General features: G+C 62.4%; 1 protein-coding gene across 23 annotated transcripts in view; it reads left to right on the forward strand.

The window, feature by feature from the left end:
* The window catches only part of KIF1A (kinesin family member 1A), a 36,467-nt gene that overhangs the window by 9,397 nt on the left and 10,827 nt on the right, over window positions 1-16,243 (forward strand). For 7 of the 23 annotated variants that reach the window (XM_027464322.3, XM_072042528.1, XM_072042530.1 and 4 more), the window contains exons 10-34: window positions 175-192; window positions 396-471; window positions 562-640; window positions 719-861; window positions 1,283-1,309; window positions 2,461-2,669; window positions 3,692-3,771; window positions 4,117-4,192; window positions 6,087-6,166; window positions 6,424-6,530; window positions 6,732-6,815; window positions 6,898-7,078; window positions 7,161-7,233; window positions 7,472-7,565; window positions 8,044-8,192; window positions 8,894-9,072; window positions 9,171-9,308; window positions 10,071-10,328; window positions 13,321-13,439; window positions 13,523-13,608; window positions 13,827-13,965; window positions 14,089-14,257; window positions 14,690-14,780; window positions 14,943-15,061; window positions 15,238-15,293. In XM_027464322.3, the coding sequence (XP_027320123.1) occupies window positions 175-192; window positions 396-471; window positions 562-640; window positions 719-861; window positions 1,283-1,309; window positions 2,461-2,669; window positions 3,692-3,771; window positions 4,117-4,192; window positions 6,087-6,166; window positions 6,424-6,530; window positions 6,732-6,815; window positions 6,898-7,078; window positions 7,161-7,233; window positions 7,472-7,565; window positions 8,044-8,192; window positions 8,894-9,072; window positions 9,171-9,308; window positions 10,071-10,328; window positions 13,321-13,439; window positions 13,523-13,608; window positions 13,827-13,965; window positions 14,089-14,257; window positions 14,690-14,780; window positions 14,943-15,061; window positions 15,238-15,293 (2,830 nt within the window). The remainder of the gene's footprint in view (window positions 1-174; window positions 193-395; window positions 472-561; window positions 641-718; window positions 862-1,282; window positions 1,310-2,460; window positions 2,670-3,691; window positions 3,772-4,116; window positions 4,193-6,086; window positions 6,167-6,423; window positions 6,531-6,731; window positions 6,816-6,897; window positions 7,079-7,160; window positions 7,234-7,471; window positions 7,566-8,043; window positions 8,193-8,893; window positions 9,073-9,170; window positions 9,309-10,070; window positions 10,329-13,320; window positions 13,440-13,522; window positions 13,609-13,826; window positions 13,966-14,088; window positions 14,258-14,689; window positions 14,781-14,942; window positions 15,062-15,237; window positions 15,294-16,243) is intronic. The other 16 variants (XM_072042534.1, XM_038183822.2, XM_027464336.3 and 13 more) reach the window with 6 other exon arrangements.

Here is a 16,243-nt window from a genome sequence, read left to right on the forward strand (position 1 = left end):
GGGGGTGGGGCGCCCGGCTGCCCAGGATGGAGCACCCAAGCTCCCAGCTCCCAGGGATGGAGCACCTGGGGTCCTGTGCTGGGTGAAGAGGAGGGGAGCAGCTCGCTGTCACCTCCCTCCCTGCTGCTCTCTTCTGTTTGCAACAGCTAAGCAGTCTCTCTGCTTTCTTTGCAGGATTCAGGGCCAAATAAGGTACGTGCTCAGGCAGGGCTGGATGGGTTTGGGTTTACAAGGGTGGGAATGGGTTGTGAGGTGGCTTGTGATGAGCCCTTTAGGGGTGAGGTGCCACTGCAGGTGCCCACCTGCGGTTGGGGACAGCGCTGGCACTGGTCACAGTGTTTGCTTGGGGGAGAGCGAGCAGCCTGGCAGCCCATCCCTCTGCTCCCTCTCCCTAGAACAAGAAGAAGAAGAAGACAGATTTCATCCCCTACCGAGACTCGGTGCTAACCTGGCTGCTGCGGGAGAACCTGGGTGAGGACACGGGCACAGGGGGGCATGGCAGGGGGCGAGGGTCCCCGCAGGGACAGCCGCCCTGCTGAAGCCTGGCATCTCTCCGTGCAGGGGGCAACTCCAGGACCGCCATGGTCGCTGCACTCAGCCCCGCCGACATCAACTACGACGAGACCCTCAGCACTTTAAGGTAGGCCCCAGATGGAGAGCTAGATGAGGGCACGGGAGGTTTCGGGACCCAGCTGCTCAGGGTTGTGCCTCTCCCCAGGTATGCCGACCGCGCCAAGCAGATCCGCTGCAACGCCGTCATCAACGAGGACCCCAACAACAAGCTCATCCGGGAGCTGAAGGACGAGGTGGCCCGTCTGCGTGACCTTCTCTATGCCCAGGGTCTCGGGGACATCATTGACAGTAGGTACCGCGCCAGGGCAGCGCTGGGCAGAGGCAGGCTGGTGTCTCAGAGGGGACGTCCCCAGAGCCACCCCGTGTCCTGCCCTGCACCTCGGCCATCTCATTGTCTGCCCTGCCATGCAGCAGGGGGCACGGCTGCGTCCCCCGCTGCCACCACCCCTGCTGGGACGCCCCCAGCAGGCCCTGCACACACATGTGCCGTCCCAGAGGAGCTGCTTTGCCCCGGCAGCCCCCTTGCCCCTCCCCGTTTCCCACTGCCAGCATCCTGCAGGGTGCCTGGCCGAGGTGCCAGGAGGATGCTCGGAGTCCGTGTCCTCTCCTCCCCGTGCTTTCAGGCTGCCATGAATCCTACCGAGATGAACCCACTCTTGTTCTGTTTTCTTTGTCTTCCCCCCTGCTCCCTGCCCTCTCTCTCTCTTAGCCCATCCTGCTGCGGAAGGATCCAAATGTGTGTATTCCCCATCACTGGTATTCTGTGTTGCTTCTCTGCTTTTTGGGAGGCGCAGGCTGTGCCGAGGAGCATGCGTGCAGCATGGGAAAGGGCAGCGAGAGCTGGCCCCAGGGTGCTAGCGAAGGGGCAGCAGTGGAACCTGGTGCCCCGCTGGGGGGACGGGTGGCACAGGGACATTTCTGCACTGCGCCCATGCCCTCGCCAAGCCCAGGACAGGGGTGAGGCCCTGCAAATCTGCCAGGCAGGGCGCCAGCGGTGCGTTCACCGAAAAGCCCCACGCTCCCATGCTGTCACTGTGTTTCCCCTTGCTTCTGCTGCTGCTGCTCTTGCTGCTGCTGGGCTGGTTGCTGCTGCTGGCGCTGCTTGTGCGGGCACGGTCCGTGCTCCTGGGAGAAAAAAAGTGCCAGGCAAAGCACAGCGTGGTGCGAGTGGCCTCGGGACACCTCAGTGACCAGTCCTGCTGAGGGCCATTCGGGGGGCATCGGAGGAACAGGACGAATTGGAGGCAGGGGGGCTCCACGAAGTGATGGGGCTCTTGTTCTCCATCAGGAGCTGGCTGTCCCCTAGAAGCGGTGGCCCCCAGGTGAGGGATCCCGACCTATCTGTGTCGGGCAGTGGAAGTGGCTGCAAGCATCCCGCTGGGAGACGGCACCCGGCACCTGCCCGGGCTGCTGGAGGCTGCGTCCCTGCTGCCGTGGGCTGAGCTGCCACCGGGAGCGTGTGCCCCTGTCCCATCTCCTGCTCACTGCGACTTCTTGGGGCCAGAACAGCATTTCTGACACTGGGACAAATGGCAAGAGCGTACTGCAGATAGGGGAGCTCTTGCTCAGGGCAGCTCTGGGTGCTTGAGAGGGGCAGTTTGGGCACCCTGTGCTGCCACAAAGCACCCCCATGGGCCAGGAAGGGCTCCCAGGCGCTGCTGCCAACAACAGTCCCGGGCCGGGGCCGAGGCATGGGAGCCGTGCCCTGCTGCTGGCCTGCTCTGCCAATGCTCTGCCTTTTCCTTTTGATTTTTGCCTTTCTTCTTGCCACTTTTTTTTTTTTTTCCCAACAGCTTTTCTTGTCTCTATCTTCTTTCTCTCTCTCTCTTCCTTCTTCCTGCCCTTGTGTCTTCCCCCCGTCCCGTCCCTCTCCTTCCCCGCCCGTAGATGTGTCCGACTTTGAGAACAATAATGGCACTAGCGGGGCAGAGCTGAGCCAACGCCATGACAATCTCTCCACAGTGACCAACGCCATTGCCGGCATCAGCCCCTCTTCCTCCCTGTCAGCTCTCTCCAGCCGCGCCGCCTCCGTTGCCAGCCTCCACGAGCGCATCATGTTTGCTCCAGGCAGCGAAGAGGCCATCGAAAGGCTTAAGGTAGGAGGCTGGCGTCTTCTGCTCCTCTCCTCCCTCTGGAAGCCAGCGGATGGAGGGCTGCCAGGCTGGGCCATCTGCCTGAGGGCTCTGCGGAGGGACCGGGACGAGCTGGGCCGCATCCAGCCGCACGACATCCAGCACGGCTGGGTACCAGGTGCTGCGCCTGGGGCACCACAACCCCGCTGTGGCTCGGGGGAGAGCGGCTGGAAAGCTGCCCAGCAGAAAAGGATCCGGGGGTGCTGCTCAGCAGCCAGCCGAGTGTGGGCCAGCGCTGTGCCCGGGTGGCCAAAGTGGCCAGTGGCATCCTGGCCTGCGTCAGAAACAGCGTGGCCAGAGGGACCAGGGCAGTGGTTGTCCCCTCGTGGTGAGGCTGCACCAGTTTGGGGGCCTGGCTACGAGGACAGCGAGCTGAAGGTGGGGAGGACCCTGCTGGAGGCCCCCCAGCCTCTACAAGCAATTGAACGGAGGTTGCAGCGAGGTGTTGGTCTCTCTTCTTGGGTGACAAGTGGTGGGACAAGAGAGGAAAGTCTCGAGTCATGTCAGGGGAGTTTTGGATGGGACATTAGGGAGAATTTCTGAATAGAAAATCATAGAAAAGGGCATTGGAATGGGCTGCCCAGGGAGGTGGTGCAGTCACCATCCCTGGAGGTGTTTAAGAGACGTGTGGATGTGGCATTTAGGGACAGGGCTTAGGGACGGGGCTCGGTGTGTCAGGCTGGTGGTTGGACTTGGTGACCTTGAGGTCTTTTCCAACCCAGAAGACTCTGTCACTCTGATCCTATGGACCCAGAGCCACGACGTGCCCTGGATAGGAGCGGGTTTGGCACAGCAGGGTCCAGCCTTTGCTGTGGGACAAGCGCTCCCAGCAGAGCGAGGGGATGAAAGGAAAATGCGAGTGCAGCACTGCCGCAGCCCCTTGAAAGCAGCCTGAAAGCAGGGCCGGCTCCCTCGGGGGCTGAGCCCAGCCCAGGTGGGCAGGTCGCTGGACCATACAAAATGCTGAGCCCTGCTCACCCCGCCAGGAAACAGAGAAGATCATTGCTGAGCTGAACGAGACGTGGGAGGAGAAGCTGCGCAGGACAGAGGCGATCCGGATGGAGAGGTGGGTCGGGGTCCCTGCACCTGGCCCCCTTCTTGCCTGCAGCCTCTCGGCACGTGGGATGGGATGGGATGGGATGGGATGGGATGGGATGGGATGGGATGGGATGGGATGGGATGGGATGGGATGGGATGGGATGGGATGGGATGGGGGCAGTTTGGCACCCTCCACCACCCCCAGGTGGGCTCCAGCCCTGCCCTGGCTACTCTGCACAGGGCTGCAGCACCTGGCGGGCGTGGGGCATCACCCGGGCTGGGTCACCACCAGTGGGGACACGTGGCGGGTGGTGGCGGGTGGCTGCGGGGTCCAGAGTGTCTTTGACAACCTCTGCTCCTGCTGCTCCTGCAGGGAAGCCTTGCTGGCCGAGATGGGGGTGGCCATGAGGGAGGACGGAGGCACCCTGGGTGTTTTCTCTCCTAAAAAGGTAGGATTGTCTTATTTTCCCTGGCAAATGAGGGCAGGTTTGTACCCATGCAGTTCCCTTCAAACCCACCTTGCCACTGCTGGCCAGCCTCAAATATTTCCCTGGAGCTCCCAGGGGTGTTAACTGCCCTCTCCTTGCCATGAAACCCGTGATGGACATTTCAGTGCCACCCCTGTACATCCACCATGGGCTGTTTTGATAGAAGCGTGTGGCTAAATTTTCAATGTCATTCTGCATCACCTGGCACGTGGGGGATGCTGTCCCCACCCAGGGGACACCGGTGAGCCTCAGGGGCCGTGGCTGCGCTGGGCTCGGTGTCAGCTGTTAACGCCCTGGGGTATTGCATGGTGCTGTCACCCTGCATCCTCACCAAGAAACGAAGGTGCAGGAGCATTTAATACTGCTGGTTTATGTAGCATCCCAGAGAGCATTTTTGGAGCAAAATCTGGCCGTGCCCTCAGCAGCTCACCTGGCCGCAAGCCCTGATAGGTGCCAGCAGCAGCAGCAGCAGCACAGCCCCACTGCTCCTCGGCACCCCTTCCCTGCAGTGGGCTAAGTGCCCCTGGCAGACAGCGTCCTGCGAGACACACAGGGCAAGGAGAGTGGGGTCTGCCCCCAGCCCCTGCCAGGACAAGCAGCAACGAGCCCTTCGGGACCTTGACGTGGCTCTTCCAACGGGTTTTACACTGCTGTCTTTGTTTTCCATCTGCCGTCGCAGCCGCTGCCCATTAGGCCCCCCGATGTGTGCGTAGGAAGCGTGGGGGTTTATTCCCCAAAGCAGGTTTGTCCGGGCGGTGGCCTTGCTGTGCTGGTCTTGGTGCCGACTTGCTCTTCGGCTCTCTGGTGGGTAACAACTGCCCTGACTTCTCCAGCTGCTGGCAAGGAAAGTTAGCACTGAAAGCCTGCAAAACACATTTGGATTGAGAGCAAAACCTAGCCGGGCATTGCTGCCCCACCATATGCCATCACTGGGGTGACCGTTTCCCCAAACCTTGCAAATCTGGAGTGAAATTGCAAACTAAAACAGTCCCAGAGCTTCTCCCTCAGACCCAGGGGCTACGTGTCTGCCCAGAGGTCTGCGGGTTACGTGCTGTGGCCCGTTACTCCTGCCAGCCGCCACGGAGAACAGCCTGCGTTCCCCTTCCCCTCCTGCACTGTTTGGAGTGAGTCCCTTGCAGCCGTCAGGGTTTCTCCTGACGGGGACACCTCTGCATGCTGGGTGCCAGCAGGCTGATACCACACTTCTTCCCGTGTCTCTTATTTCTGGGAAACTCTGAGCTTCACCCGTTGATGCCCCCAGGACTTTGCTGCTGGTTGGAGGCACGATCGCAGCTGCTGGCAGTGGGACGAGCCAAGCGGGCTGCGGTCGGAGGGCTCCGTGGCCCCGGGAGTAAATTCCCTCTCATCAGAAGCAAAGAGGCTGTGGCTCGTGGGAGGGAACCCACAGGAGGGAGAGCAGGGAGTGCAAGCCAACCTGGGGCAAGGCTTCAGGTCTCTGGATGAATCTCCGGGCTGGGACCTGCTCCTTTGGGTGCTTCATCTGTCCCCGTGTCATCCGTGGAGGGAAACAGGGGCTTTTAGTTCCTCTTATCCTGAAACAGCTGCTGGAAAGGAAGAGTCTCTGTCTCACCTTCTGTAAACCTCCTGTACAGCTCCCAGCTCCATGCTGGGCCTGCTTACAACAGGAATTTTCCCAAACAACCAAGGAAAAGCTGCCCAGACCTCGGTCCTTGGAAGAGGAAAGCAGGGAAGCGTGGAGAGGTGCAGAGTTGGAGTCCAGCCCTCGTTTTGTCCACGCTGGGTTAGGTCGGGGCAGCTGCAGGAGCTGGGGGCCCCGTGGTGAGGCTGGGGGGGTTGCTGTGCACCGGGGTGACTGTGTCCTTGCCTCCCCCAGACACCCCACCTGGTCAACCTGAACGAGGACCCGCTCATGTCTGAGTGCCTTCTCTACTACATCAAGGACGGGATCACCAGGTGAGGGCTGGCTCCTGCAGAGCCCGTATCTCAGTGCTGCTGGGCACCTGCCCTCCTGCACCTTCCCCGGGCATCCCCAGAGTGGCGTGGCTGCTTGGGAAAAATGCGTGTCCGGGGCAATCTCACGGGGGACATTAGTCTTGCCGAGCACCAAGGGCTGCTTGGGGCGAGCCCAGAGGGTATTTTTGGCTGGAGCCTCAAGGAGGGGCTGGTTTGAGGAAGGACGGAGCCGGCTCAAGCTGTCTGTCCCCCGGCAGGGTTGGTCGGGAAGATGCGGAGAAGAGGCAGGACATTGTTCTCAGCGGGCACTTCATCAAGGAAGAGCACTGCCTCTTCCGCAGCGACACAAGGACGGGCGGTGAAGGTACTGCTTGTCCCGAGGGGCTCCAGCTGCCCAGGCTCATCCCGGACCTAGGAGGGTTCATCCCGCCCTCTTAGTCCTGGGGCCTGCTGTGGCTGACGTGAGGTTGGCCAAGCGCTGCTGCCAGCCCCGTTTGTTGCCTGTGGTGGTGGGGATGTGCCCGGGGCCCCGGGGCTGCCCCTCCACTTGCTGCTTGTCACGCAGTGATTGTGACCCTGGAGCCCTGCGAAGGCGCCGACACCTACGTGAATGGCAAAAAGGTGACGGAGCCCAGCGTCCTGCGGTCAGGTGGGTCCCCAGAAGGGTGCTCCGGCCCGCCACCCCGCATGGGTTCCCTGCCCCTAAACCTGAGCCCTTGTCCCCGCCGCAGGAAACCGGATCATCATGGGCAAGAGCCACGTCTTCCGCTTCAACCACCCCGAGCAGGCCCGGCAGGAGCGGGAGCGGACCCCGTGCGCGGAGACGCCCGCCGAGCCCGTGGACTGGGCCTTTGCCCAGAGAGAGCTGCTGGAGAAGCAGGGCATCGACATGAAGCAGGAGATGGAGCAGAGGTGGGGAGCTGGGGCTGGGGCTGGGAGGAAGGGGAGGGAAGGAGCTCGGGTCGCTCATCCCCATCTTCCCCGCTCCTCCCAGGCTGCAGGAGCTGGAGGACCAGTACCGGCGGGAGAGGGAGGAGGCCAATTACCTTCTGGAGCAGCAGAGGCTGGTAGGTGGCCACGCCTGGCTCCTCCTCAGGCTCCCTGAGCACCACCAAACCCCAGCAGAATTTTTTGTGGGGTGGCTCAGTGCATCTTCAAGATGACAGCAAACCCACACGTCGTTCCTGGGGCTGCCCATCCATGTGGACCCGGAGGAGGGAGGAGGCTGCAGGGGGAGGAGGGATGTGCAGAGGTTGGCTGAAGATCACATTTTGTGGGCTGCATCATTCTCCCTGCTTTTCCCAGGATTATGAGAGCAAATTGGAGGCTCTGCAGAAGCAGATGGACTCCAGGTATTACCCTGAGGCCAATGAGGAAGAAGAAGAACCTGAAGATGAAGGTGAGTGCTTGGTGAGGAAGGAGGGGTGAAAGGAGTTGGGTGGGCAGCCTGGCTGTGCTGCGTGTTGTGCGCTGACATTACCTGCAGAGGCATTTGGGGAGGGTAAACGGAATGGTCTGAGTTTCACCTCCATCCTGTCAGCCCTCTCGAGGAGGCATTAATAAAAAACAGCCAGAAAATCGGTAGGAGAATGGATTTTAGAATAACGACCAAAAAAAACACCAAACAAAAAACCTCAGTGCAACAGCTGGCTGCAGAGCACATTGGTGAGTCAGTAAGAAGTCACCAGGAGGGTTTTTTGTGATAGGTTTGCCCATCATTGCACCCGAACCCCTTCCCCACCTCCTTTGCCTGACGGCCGAGCAGGTGCTGGCAGGGGCTCCTCGTGGGAAGCAGTGCCATGTACCAGGCACCTCTGTGCCATGTCCTCCTCCTGGCCATGGGGCACGTGTGGTGACTGTCCCTCTGCGTCCCACAGTGCAGTGGACGGAGCGGGAGTTCGAGCTCGCCCTCTGGGCCTTCAGAAAGTGGAAGTGGTACCAGTTCACCTCTCTCCGTGACCTGCTGTGGGGCAACGCCATCTTCCTCAAGGAAGCCAACGCCATCAGTGTGGAGCTGAAGAAAAAGGTGGGTGCCTGCTGCTGCCGGCCAAAGCTTCTGGTTGCCACCGCCGCGGCGTTGCTGGGAGCGAGTCCCTTGGGGTTTTGCAGGGCGCATGGTGCTGCTGCTCGTCCCTGCAGGCTTAGCCAGTGGGCTCAAAGCTGTGTGCTGGCAGGGAGCTAAGAGTCCAGAGCGGGTGGCTGCAGCACATCCCCGTCACACAGCTGAGCATGTCCCCACGCGGCGATGCCTGGGAAGCCTGAGAGAAGTGGCTCCAGCAGCACGGGAAGGGCAGAGGCCAAGGGGGAAGCAGGGCTGGCTGCCCCTCACTCAGGACTCAGGGAGTTTCCTCGCCCAGGGGCAGCATTTCTGTGTTTAACCCTGCACAGTTCTTGCACAAATTTCTGAGCCTGCCTTTTGAAGTGTTCCTGTGTTTAGTGCATGCCACATCTCAGGGTGAGCCCTGCTGCAGGGCCCCTCCTTGTCCTCTGTTAGAGCCTGCTGAAGGCCACTTTTAGTTTTCCTGTTAGGATGGTGAGCAGTCCTCCTCCTCTGGCGATCAGCCTGGTCCTACGGCTGCTCCGTGACTGCGTGGCACCCACAGCAGAGCCCTGAGCCAGAGGAGTGTGCATGGTTGGGTGTTGCTTGGGCACATGCCAGGGACAGCTCAGGCTGACGGTGCCATGGTCCTTTTGGCAAGGTCGCCATCCCTCGTTCCCCCCTTCCAGGTGCAGTTCCAGTTTGTCCTCCTGACGGACACGCTGTACTCGCCCCTCCCTCCCGACCTGCTGCCTCCTGATGCTGCCAAGGACCGGGAGAAGCGGCCGTTCCCCCGGACCATCGTGGCTGTGGAGGTGCAGGACCAGAAAAACGGGGCAACGCATTACTGGACCCTGGAGAAGCTCAGGTAGGGCGAGAAATGCCCACACCGGGCTGACAGAGGGGGAGGGCTTGGCTGGCCCTGGCCTGGTTTCTCACAGCCACCCGGTGTCCCTGTGCCCGCAGGCAGCGCCTGGACCTAATGCGCGAGATGTACGACCGTGCAGCAGAAGTGCCTTCGAGCGTCATCGAGGACTGTGACAACGTGGTGACCGGCGGAGATCCCTTCTACGACCGCTTCCCGTGGTTCAGGCTGGTTGGCAGGTGAGTGCTTTGTCTCCTCCAACACGCAGCTCGGGGGCACGGCGTCCCAGAAAAAGCCGGCCTCTCGCTCGCCACGGCCCCGCCGCGCCTGCTTCTGGCACCCCGCGGTGGCTGCTCACCCTCCTGCCTGCCACGGAGCGGTGCCACCCCGCCGGGGCTGCCAGCTGCGGGAGGGCACAGCCGGCAGAGGGGCTGCAGGCAGGGGTGGGCGCGGAGCCCGTGCCACCGTGCCTGCCGCCTGTCTGCGAGCCCAGCCCGAGGTGTTCGCGTCCAAGCCTCTGTCTGTGCCCCCCGTGCCGTGCGTCTCCGTGTGCTCCCCGCGCGGTGCCGGCGGCGAGGACAGGCAGCCCCGGGGGGGACACGCAGACGCGTGTGCCGCAGAGGTGTCACCCCACGCCGTGGCACTGCCGGCAGCGGGGTTCCCCTCGGTGGTGGGGTGTCACCCAGCCTCGTGTCTCGTGCTCTGTCCCCGCTGCGCTGCCTGCAAAGCCAGCGACGGGAATCCCCGTGTTTGCACCAGTTGGTTGGGTCACTCTTGTTTTCTGCACTTTATAGCTGATGGCCGTTGGTGGCTTCCTTTAAAGATGTGCTGGACGGGCAGGTCTCTGTTTCCCGACATCCCTCGGTTTGAGCAGAAACCAAACCAAACCAATCCAAAAAAAAAAAAAAAAAAAAAAAGGCAAAGCAAAATTCCTATTCTTGCTCTCTCTGTTTGGAACAGCTGGTGTTAACCTGTCTTCTATCTTGTTGTACTAACCTTAGTTCAGATATCTCTGGCTGCAACAGCTCTCCTCTTTTCAACACATGCATGAGCGAGCGCATGGCTGATCTCACCCCCTCCCCTACCTTCTCGAACCCCGACTCCGACATCACCGAGCCTGCTGACGAGCAGCACGAGGGGCAGGAGGAGGAGGAGGAGGAGGCGGAGGACCTGGAGGAAGACATCTTTCCGGAGTGCCCGCTGTGTGATGGCCGGGATCCGTTTTACGACCGCTCCCCCCTGTTCAGTTTAGTAGGAAGGTTGGTGAGGTTTTAGGAGAGCATGCCGGGAAGGAACTAGCTCTTTCGCATGAGGGAACTGCTTTCTGGCACGACCCCCACCTCCAGGGCATCCCATGGGCGCAGGGGTGGCTGGTGGGGCCACCGAGGTAGGGCTGTGGCGAGCACGGCGCCGAGGGCACAGGGACCGCGGAGGCAGAGTGAGCGCGCTGACCCGGCGCGAGACCCCTTAGGCAGGTCCCTGCTTTGGGCAGCCCCCCCAAAAAACATCAGGTCACCGTTTCCCTGGCATCCAGTGTGCTGCAGGATCTGTGCTAGGGGGTCTGGGCCTTTTTTGGCCCTGACAGGGTCACCTCCTGCCAGTCGCAGTGAAGACCGTGAACACACTGCTCTGCATCTTTGTCCCAGGGCAGCGGTGTGCAGGTGCTGTGAGGCCATAAGTTTCGCAGCTGTCCCAGCGCAGCAGGGAGAAATGGGGCTGTGCCAGTCTGCCTGAGCCCCAGGGATGACTGGGGGGCACTCAGGTGGCTTGGGGGAGCCATGGGAGTGAGGGGAGCGTGGGATCAGGCAGGAGGACTCTTTGGAAAGCAGTTTTCTCTTGCTACCCGTGCCCCGTGAGCAGCTCAGGGCTATTTCCTGCAGCCGCCAGCACAGGAGATGCTCAGGGGTGGCAGCACACAGGGATCTGGGCTGCAGGAGCAGGAATGGACGAGAGCCTCAATTTCTCCTCCCTGTTTGCCAGGGGAGCCCTGAGCTCAATCACTCTTGGCCTGGAGAAACCCCTCAGGCTCCAGACATGCCTCGAGACTCAGTTGCGAGTCGCCCATCCCCAAAACGCCCTCCTGATGCGGGCAGGGTGATGCTGGCCTCCCTGGTTTTGCTGCAGACCTCTTCCCAAGGGGACAAGGGGACATGTGCCTGGAGCAGGACCCAGAGCCCCCACTCTGGGGGCTGGGAGGGTTCACTGAAAGCAGCCCCTCCCCCAGGGCTGCTCTTCCTCGCTGTGTTTAAACCTGGGGCGCGGGGAGCGAGGTGGGGAGGAGACAGAGCAGCGCAGGCAGAGAGGGAGGAGGTGGGGTAAGAGCCCTGCAGCCTCAGACCGAAAGAGCTGGGTTCTTCCGCCCTTTTTTTTTTTTTCCTTTTTCTTTTTTCCTTTTTTTTTCAAAAAGCAAAAGCAAAACCAAAACTCTTGGGGGCACCTCAAAAACAAACCCACCGACCTGCCGAGCAAGCCTCCGTGGCCACGGGCCCCGCTCTGTGCCGGGGGGACGGTCCCCCAGGTCGTCCCCTCAGGCTCTCCCAACTTCTTTTGAGTCTGCCCCGGGTTTGGCTCCCCGCGCAGCAGCTGTGCTGGCCACATTTCTTGTGAAGTGTGCTTTGATTGGTTTATGATTGGATCCTTGTCTTTGATTATTATTTTTTTCCTTTATTTCCTTCTTTCATTTTTTTTTTTAATTTTATTTTTAGCTGCTGGCTCTCTCTCTCCAAAGCTTTAGCGAAAATTGGGGTTATTTCACTTTTGTCTTACTTTGGAAAGGCTTTTCTTTGGTCTGAGCATGCCATCTTTGCACCTCACCAATCTTGTGGTTAGTGTCCCTGCCCTCCTTCCTCTAGTGACACACTTGTCCCCCTCCTCCCTGCCCTCCTCCTCCTCCCTCCCTCCCTCCCCTCCATCCTTTCCCTTCCTCCTTCACCCCCCACCTCCCTCCGGTTTCATCCCGATGAGCTGCCCGGTGTTTTTGGGGCAGGAGACAGGCGTGCGGGCGCTCCCCAACCCGTGCCTGCTCCAGCCCCTCGGCCCTGCCGGCCTCCAAGAAGAGATGGGGCGAGACAGGGACGCCTGGCGGGGGATCGCGCTCCGTGCCTCAGTCCCTCGTGGAGTCTCTTTGGGTGGAAAAAGGCTCAGACAGCACTTTGAGGCCGGCCGGAGCTCCAGCAGCGGGGAGAACCTCTGAACCTCAAGGTCTGGGCTTCACGTGCAGGGCTGTGGCCTTCCTGCAAGAGCCCTGCCGTGGTTTTGGATGCTGTTTGGACGCCTGCGAGGTTAGGAAGCCGTGAGCAGCAAAGCCAAACTGCTCGGAGATGTTTGCAGCCCCCTCAGGAGCCTCCCAAAGCCGACGTGTCCCGGCGGGTGCCATCAGGATCCTGACCACAGAGCACGAGGATGCTGCAGGAGAGCAGGGCCGAGGGCATGGCGCGCTTCCACCACCGGCGTGCCAGAAGAAACGCTGCGACTTGGGCAGAAAGGACCAAAATCGGTCCCCAGCTCGCAGCCGGGCAGTGAGGCACCAGCCAACTGAGGAAGGCAGCAAGAGGAGGCCAAACACACAGGGAGCACTGCATGGCCACGTGCCCGTCCCCAGCCCAACCATCAGGAGGAGGTTCCCCAGAGCTCAGCTGTCACCTCGCGGCCCCGGGGTGGCACCTCGCCCCGGGGGGTGGCCCGGGACCCCAAGGCCCCAGGCAGGACGGGGCGGGGGACACGTGCACGCCGCCAGTGCCACCGGCCACGCCACGCAGCCTCCCCAGCCACCTCCGGCCACCGCCGCCCAGGGCAGGTTCCCCTCTCTCTGGAGGCTCCGGGGCCCCAGGCAGGACCTTCTCCTCCCTCCCCTCCCTCGCCCCTTCCCTCTCCCACCCCGGCCTCGCCTCGCCCGCTCCCCGTTGCCTCCGCAGCACCCCCGAGCTGTCTCACAGCACCTCCTGCCCCCGTCCTCCAGCTCGTCACTGCCACGACGGTCCTCCTCCCGGCTTGTTGCGGCACCGGCGCAGTCCCATCCCCATCCCCTCCCCAGGACGCGCTCCCGCCCGCAGCGGAGGGGACGGCCGGCGAGGCGAACCTGCTCCCTGCCCCGCGCTGGCCCTGGCTGCCCCTCATGGCTTTGCTTTGCAGCGCCGTCGCGGCCTCAGTGGTGACCTGGGACCCGGCCGCTGGCGGCCGCCACCACCCGCGCCTGGGGACGCGCGGGCGGGGGCGGTGACGGCGCTCCCCGTCTTGCTTCCCCCCCGGCAGGGCCTTCGTGTACCTCAGCAACCTGCTGTACCCCGTGCCCCTGGTCCACCGCGTGGCCATCGTCAGTGAGAAGGGCGAGGTGAAGGGCTTCCTGCGCGTGGCCGTCCAGGCCATCTCAGGTAGGAGGCTCAGCCCTGCGTCGCCTCATCCCACACATTCCCCTGGAGCCCCTCGCTAACGTCTCAACACCTTCCTCCCCCAGCCGATGAGGAGGCCCCAGATTATGGCTCCGGAGTGCGGCAGTCAGGGACGGCAAAGATATCCTTCGATGACCAGCACTTCGAGAAGGTACGGCCGCGGCAGTGGCACGGGTGGCATGCTTGCCCCATGGGGTCGGGGTGACATCTGGCCCTGGTCCCGCTGATTGAGGAGCCCAGTCCTGGGGGGGCTGCTGTGGGGTGTGACGGGCGAGCCGGAGCTGCCCGTGTGGCTGTACCCGTGCTCGGCACCGCCGTGGTGGCACCGCCGGCCTCCCTCAGGCACCCTTCCCCATCGCCCCCCTGCAGTTCCAGTCCGAGTCCTGCCCCGCCGTGGGGATGTCCCGCTCGGGAACGTCCCAGGAGGAGCTGCGCATCGTGGAAGGCCAGGGGCAGATCAGTGACCTGGGGCCCTCCGCCGACGAGGTCAACAACAACACCTGCGCAGGTGAGCGGCGAGCTGCCTGCACGCAAAGCCCAGGCCCTGGCAGCTCGTGCCCAGCAGTGCAGAGCTGTTGGCAGGCGTCAGGAAGATGACTCCTGACGTCCGAGGGCTCTCTTCTCCACGCAGTGACACCAGAGGACCTTCTCCTGGACAGCCCGGAGAAGTCCACGATGGACGGGCCCCTGGAGGCAGCTCTGGACCACCTGAAGCTGGGCAGCATCTTCACTTTCCGAGTGACTGTCCTGCAAGCCTCCAGCATCTCAGCAGAATACGCAGATATCTTCTGCCAGTTCAAGTGAGACCACGGTGGCCCCCAGCCCGTTACCTCCCTCCACGCTCTGGCCTTCACCTCCTCTGGTTGCCCCGGGAGGAGGCAGGCAGGGGTAGCGCTGGGAGCTTCATCCCACGCTCTGCTCTCGTGCTTAATTCCGCTCCATGGCTTTCATGGAAGGGGAGGCAAAACCAAGGGGTGCAGGGCGAGCGTGCGTGTTAGCCTGGACACACATCTGGTCACTGGTGAAAGCTGAGGACAGCGTCTGACAGGCGCTGGAGGGCTTCAGATTAGTGTGGGGTGGGTTTTCTGTGTCAGCCCAGGCCAGGTGACAGGACATAGCGCTGTGTGGGGCGCAGGCTTGGCCCCTTCCCCCTCTCCCCTCCCTGTTCCCTCCCACCCAGCTGCTGCACTGTCCTGCAGCCCCCGAATGCTTTCCCTTCTTTCCCTTTGCAGTTTCATCCATCGCCACGACGAGGCCTTTTCAACAGAGCCCTTGAAGAACACAGGGCGAGGGCCACCACTGGGTTTCTACCATGTCCAAAATGTGAGTACCCTGCCTCTGGGCACCCCCTCAGCTGCGGGTGTCTCCCTAGGGTGTCAGGCAGATCTCCCCAGAGCAGCCCCTTCTTCCCTGGTGCCTGTTTTCTCAGTGCATTGCATCCCTTTCCAAACCAGGCAGCATGGTTGCATGCTCTTTCTCTCTCAGATTGCTGTGGAGGTGACCAAGTCCTTCATCGAGTACATCAAGAGCCAGCCGATTGTATTTGAAGTTTTTGGGCACTATCAGCAACACCCCTTCCCGCCTCTCTGCAAGGACGTCCTCAGGTGGGTGCCCCCGGCCACGTGCGGGTCTTTCTGCATCCCCTGGTGCCATGGGGCTGGGCTGGGGGAGCACCCTGGTTTCACAGGGGTGCAGAGGACGGTAGCCCCGGGCCGGATTTGGGGCCCCCAAATCCAGTTCCTGCTGCGGGTGCTTTCATCCGAGCCTGTTCTCTCTGCAGCCCACTGAGGCCATCCCGGCGCCACTTCCCCCGGGTGATGCCGCTCTCCAAGCCAGGTAGGAGACCGCGTCCTGCCCCTCTCCTGCAGTCCCCAGGCTGCAGACTGGGTCCCCTGCTGCACCCCGCTCCCTGCGCCCTCTTGCCATGTGCTTGCAGGGCAGGGCCTGAGGGGCACAGCACCCAGAGGCCCTTCAGCACCCGCTCGCTCCATGTACAGCTGGCGCAAACCCCTTTGCAAGTGCTTTTTCCCCTGTGCTCACGGCAGCCCCGTGGTCCCCCTCCCTCGTGCCAAGTGTCCGTGTGTAACCGCTTTGCTTTGTGTCGGCCTCTCCGTTTGTCTCCCTCCCTCCCAAACCCCCAAGAGCACACCAAACCCCTCCGGCTCAGCGGCTGCTCGGTGCCAGCTGCTCTGGCAGGCTCGCTCCTGGACACGCTCTCCGGGCACGTGCTGGCAGCCGCCACCGCCGCCACCTCCCTCCTGCGGCACGGCGCGGAGGAGCCCGCCTGCCCGCCGCCCCTGCCCGCCACGGACCGTGCAGTTGGGAAGGCGCAGAAGCCGGGTTCGTGCCCGCACGGGGCTGCGGCAGGGCCAGCGGCTCCTCGGGTCTCCTGTCGCAGCCATCCCCTGGGGCACGCAGTGCCCGGAGCTCCCGAAGCCGCCCTTGCAGGGGCTGGGCGAGTCTCCCCTGCCTCTGGCTGCTGAGACCCGAGTCGCTCTGGTTCGGCTGAGTGCTGTGGTTTGCCGTGATGCCTGCCCGCATCCCGCTCTGGCACCGAGGGATATGTGCCAGCCGCCCCTCTCCGGCTGTCCACAAGCTGCTCCCCTGGTGCTGGAGCGGTGCTGTGTGGTTTGGGTCCTGTCCCTGCACCTCCTGGGGCTGCAGGGCTGGGCTGGGTGTCTCCGGGGGAAGCCCCATCCTGAACTCTCGCTGCTCTGCTTTGGGAGTGGGAGGAAGCACACGGCGGCCAGCGAGGTCCCCAGGATGGGGCTGTGTCCCCCTGGACT

Source organism: Anas platyrhynchos, chromosome 9 (genome assembly GCF_047663525.1).
Source record: "Anas platyrhynchos isolate ZD024472 breed Pekin duck chromosome 9, IASCAAS_PekinDuck_T2T, whole genome shotgun sequence".
NCBI lineage: Eukaryota > Metazoa > Chordata > Aves > Anseriformes > Anatidae > Anas > Anas platyrhynchos.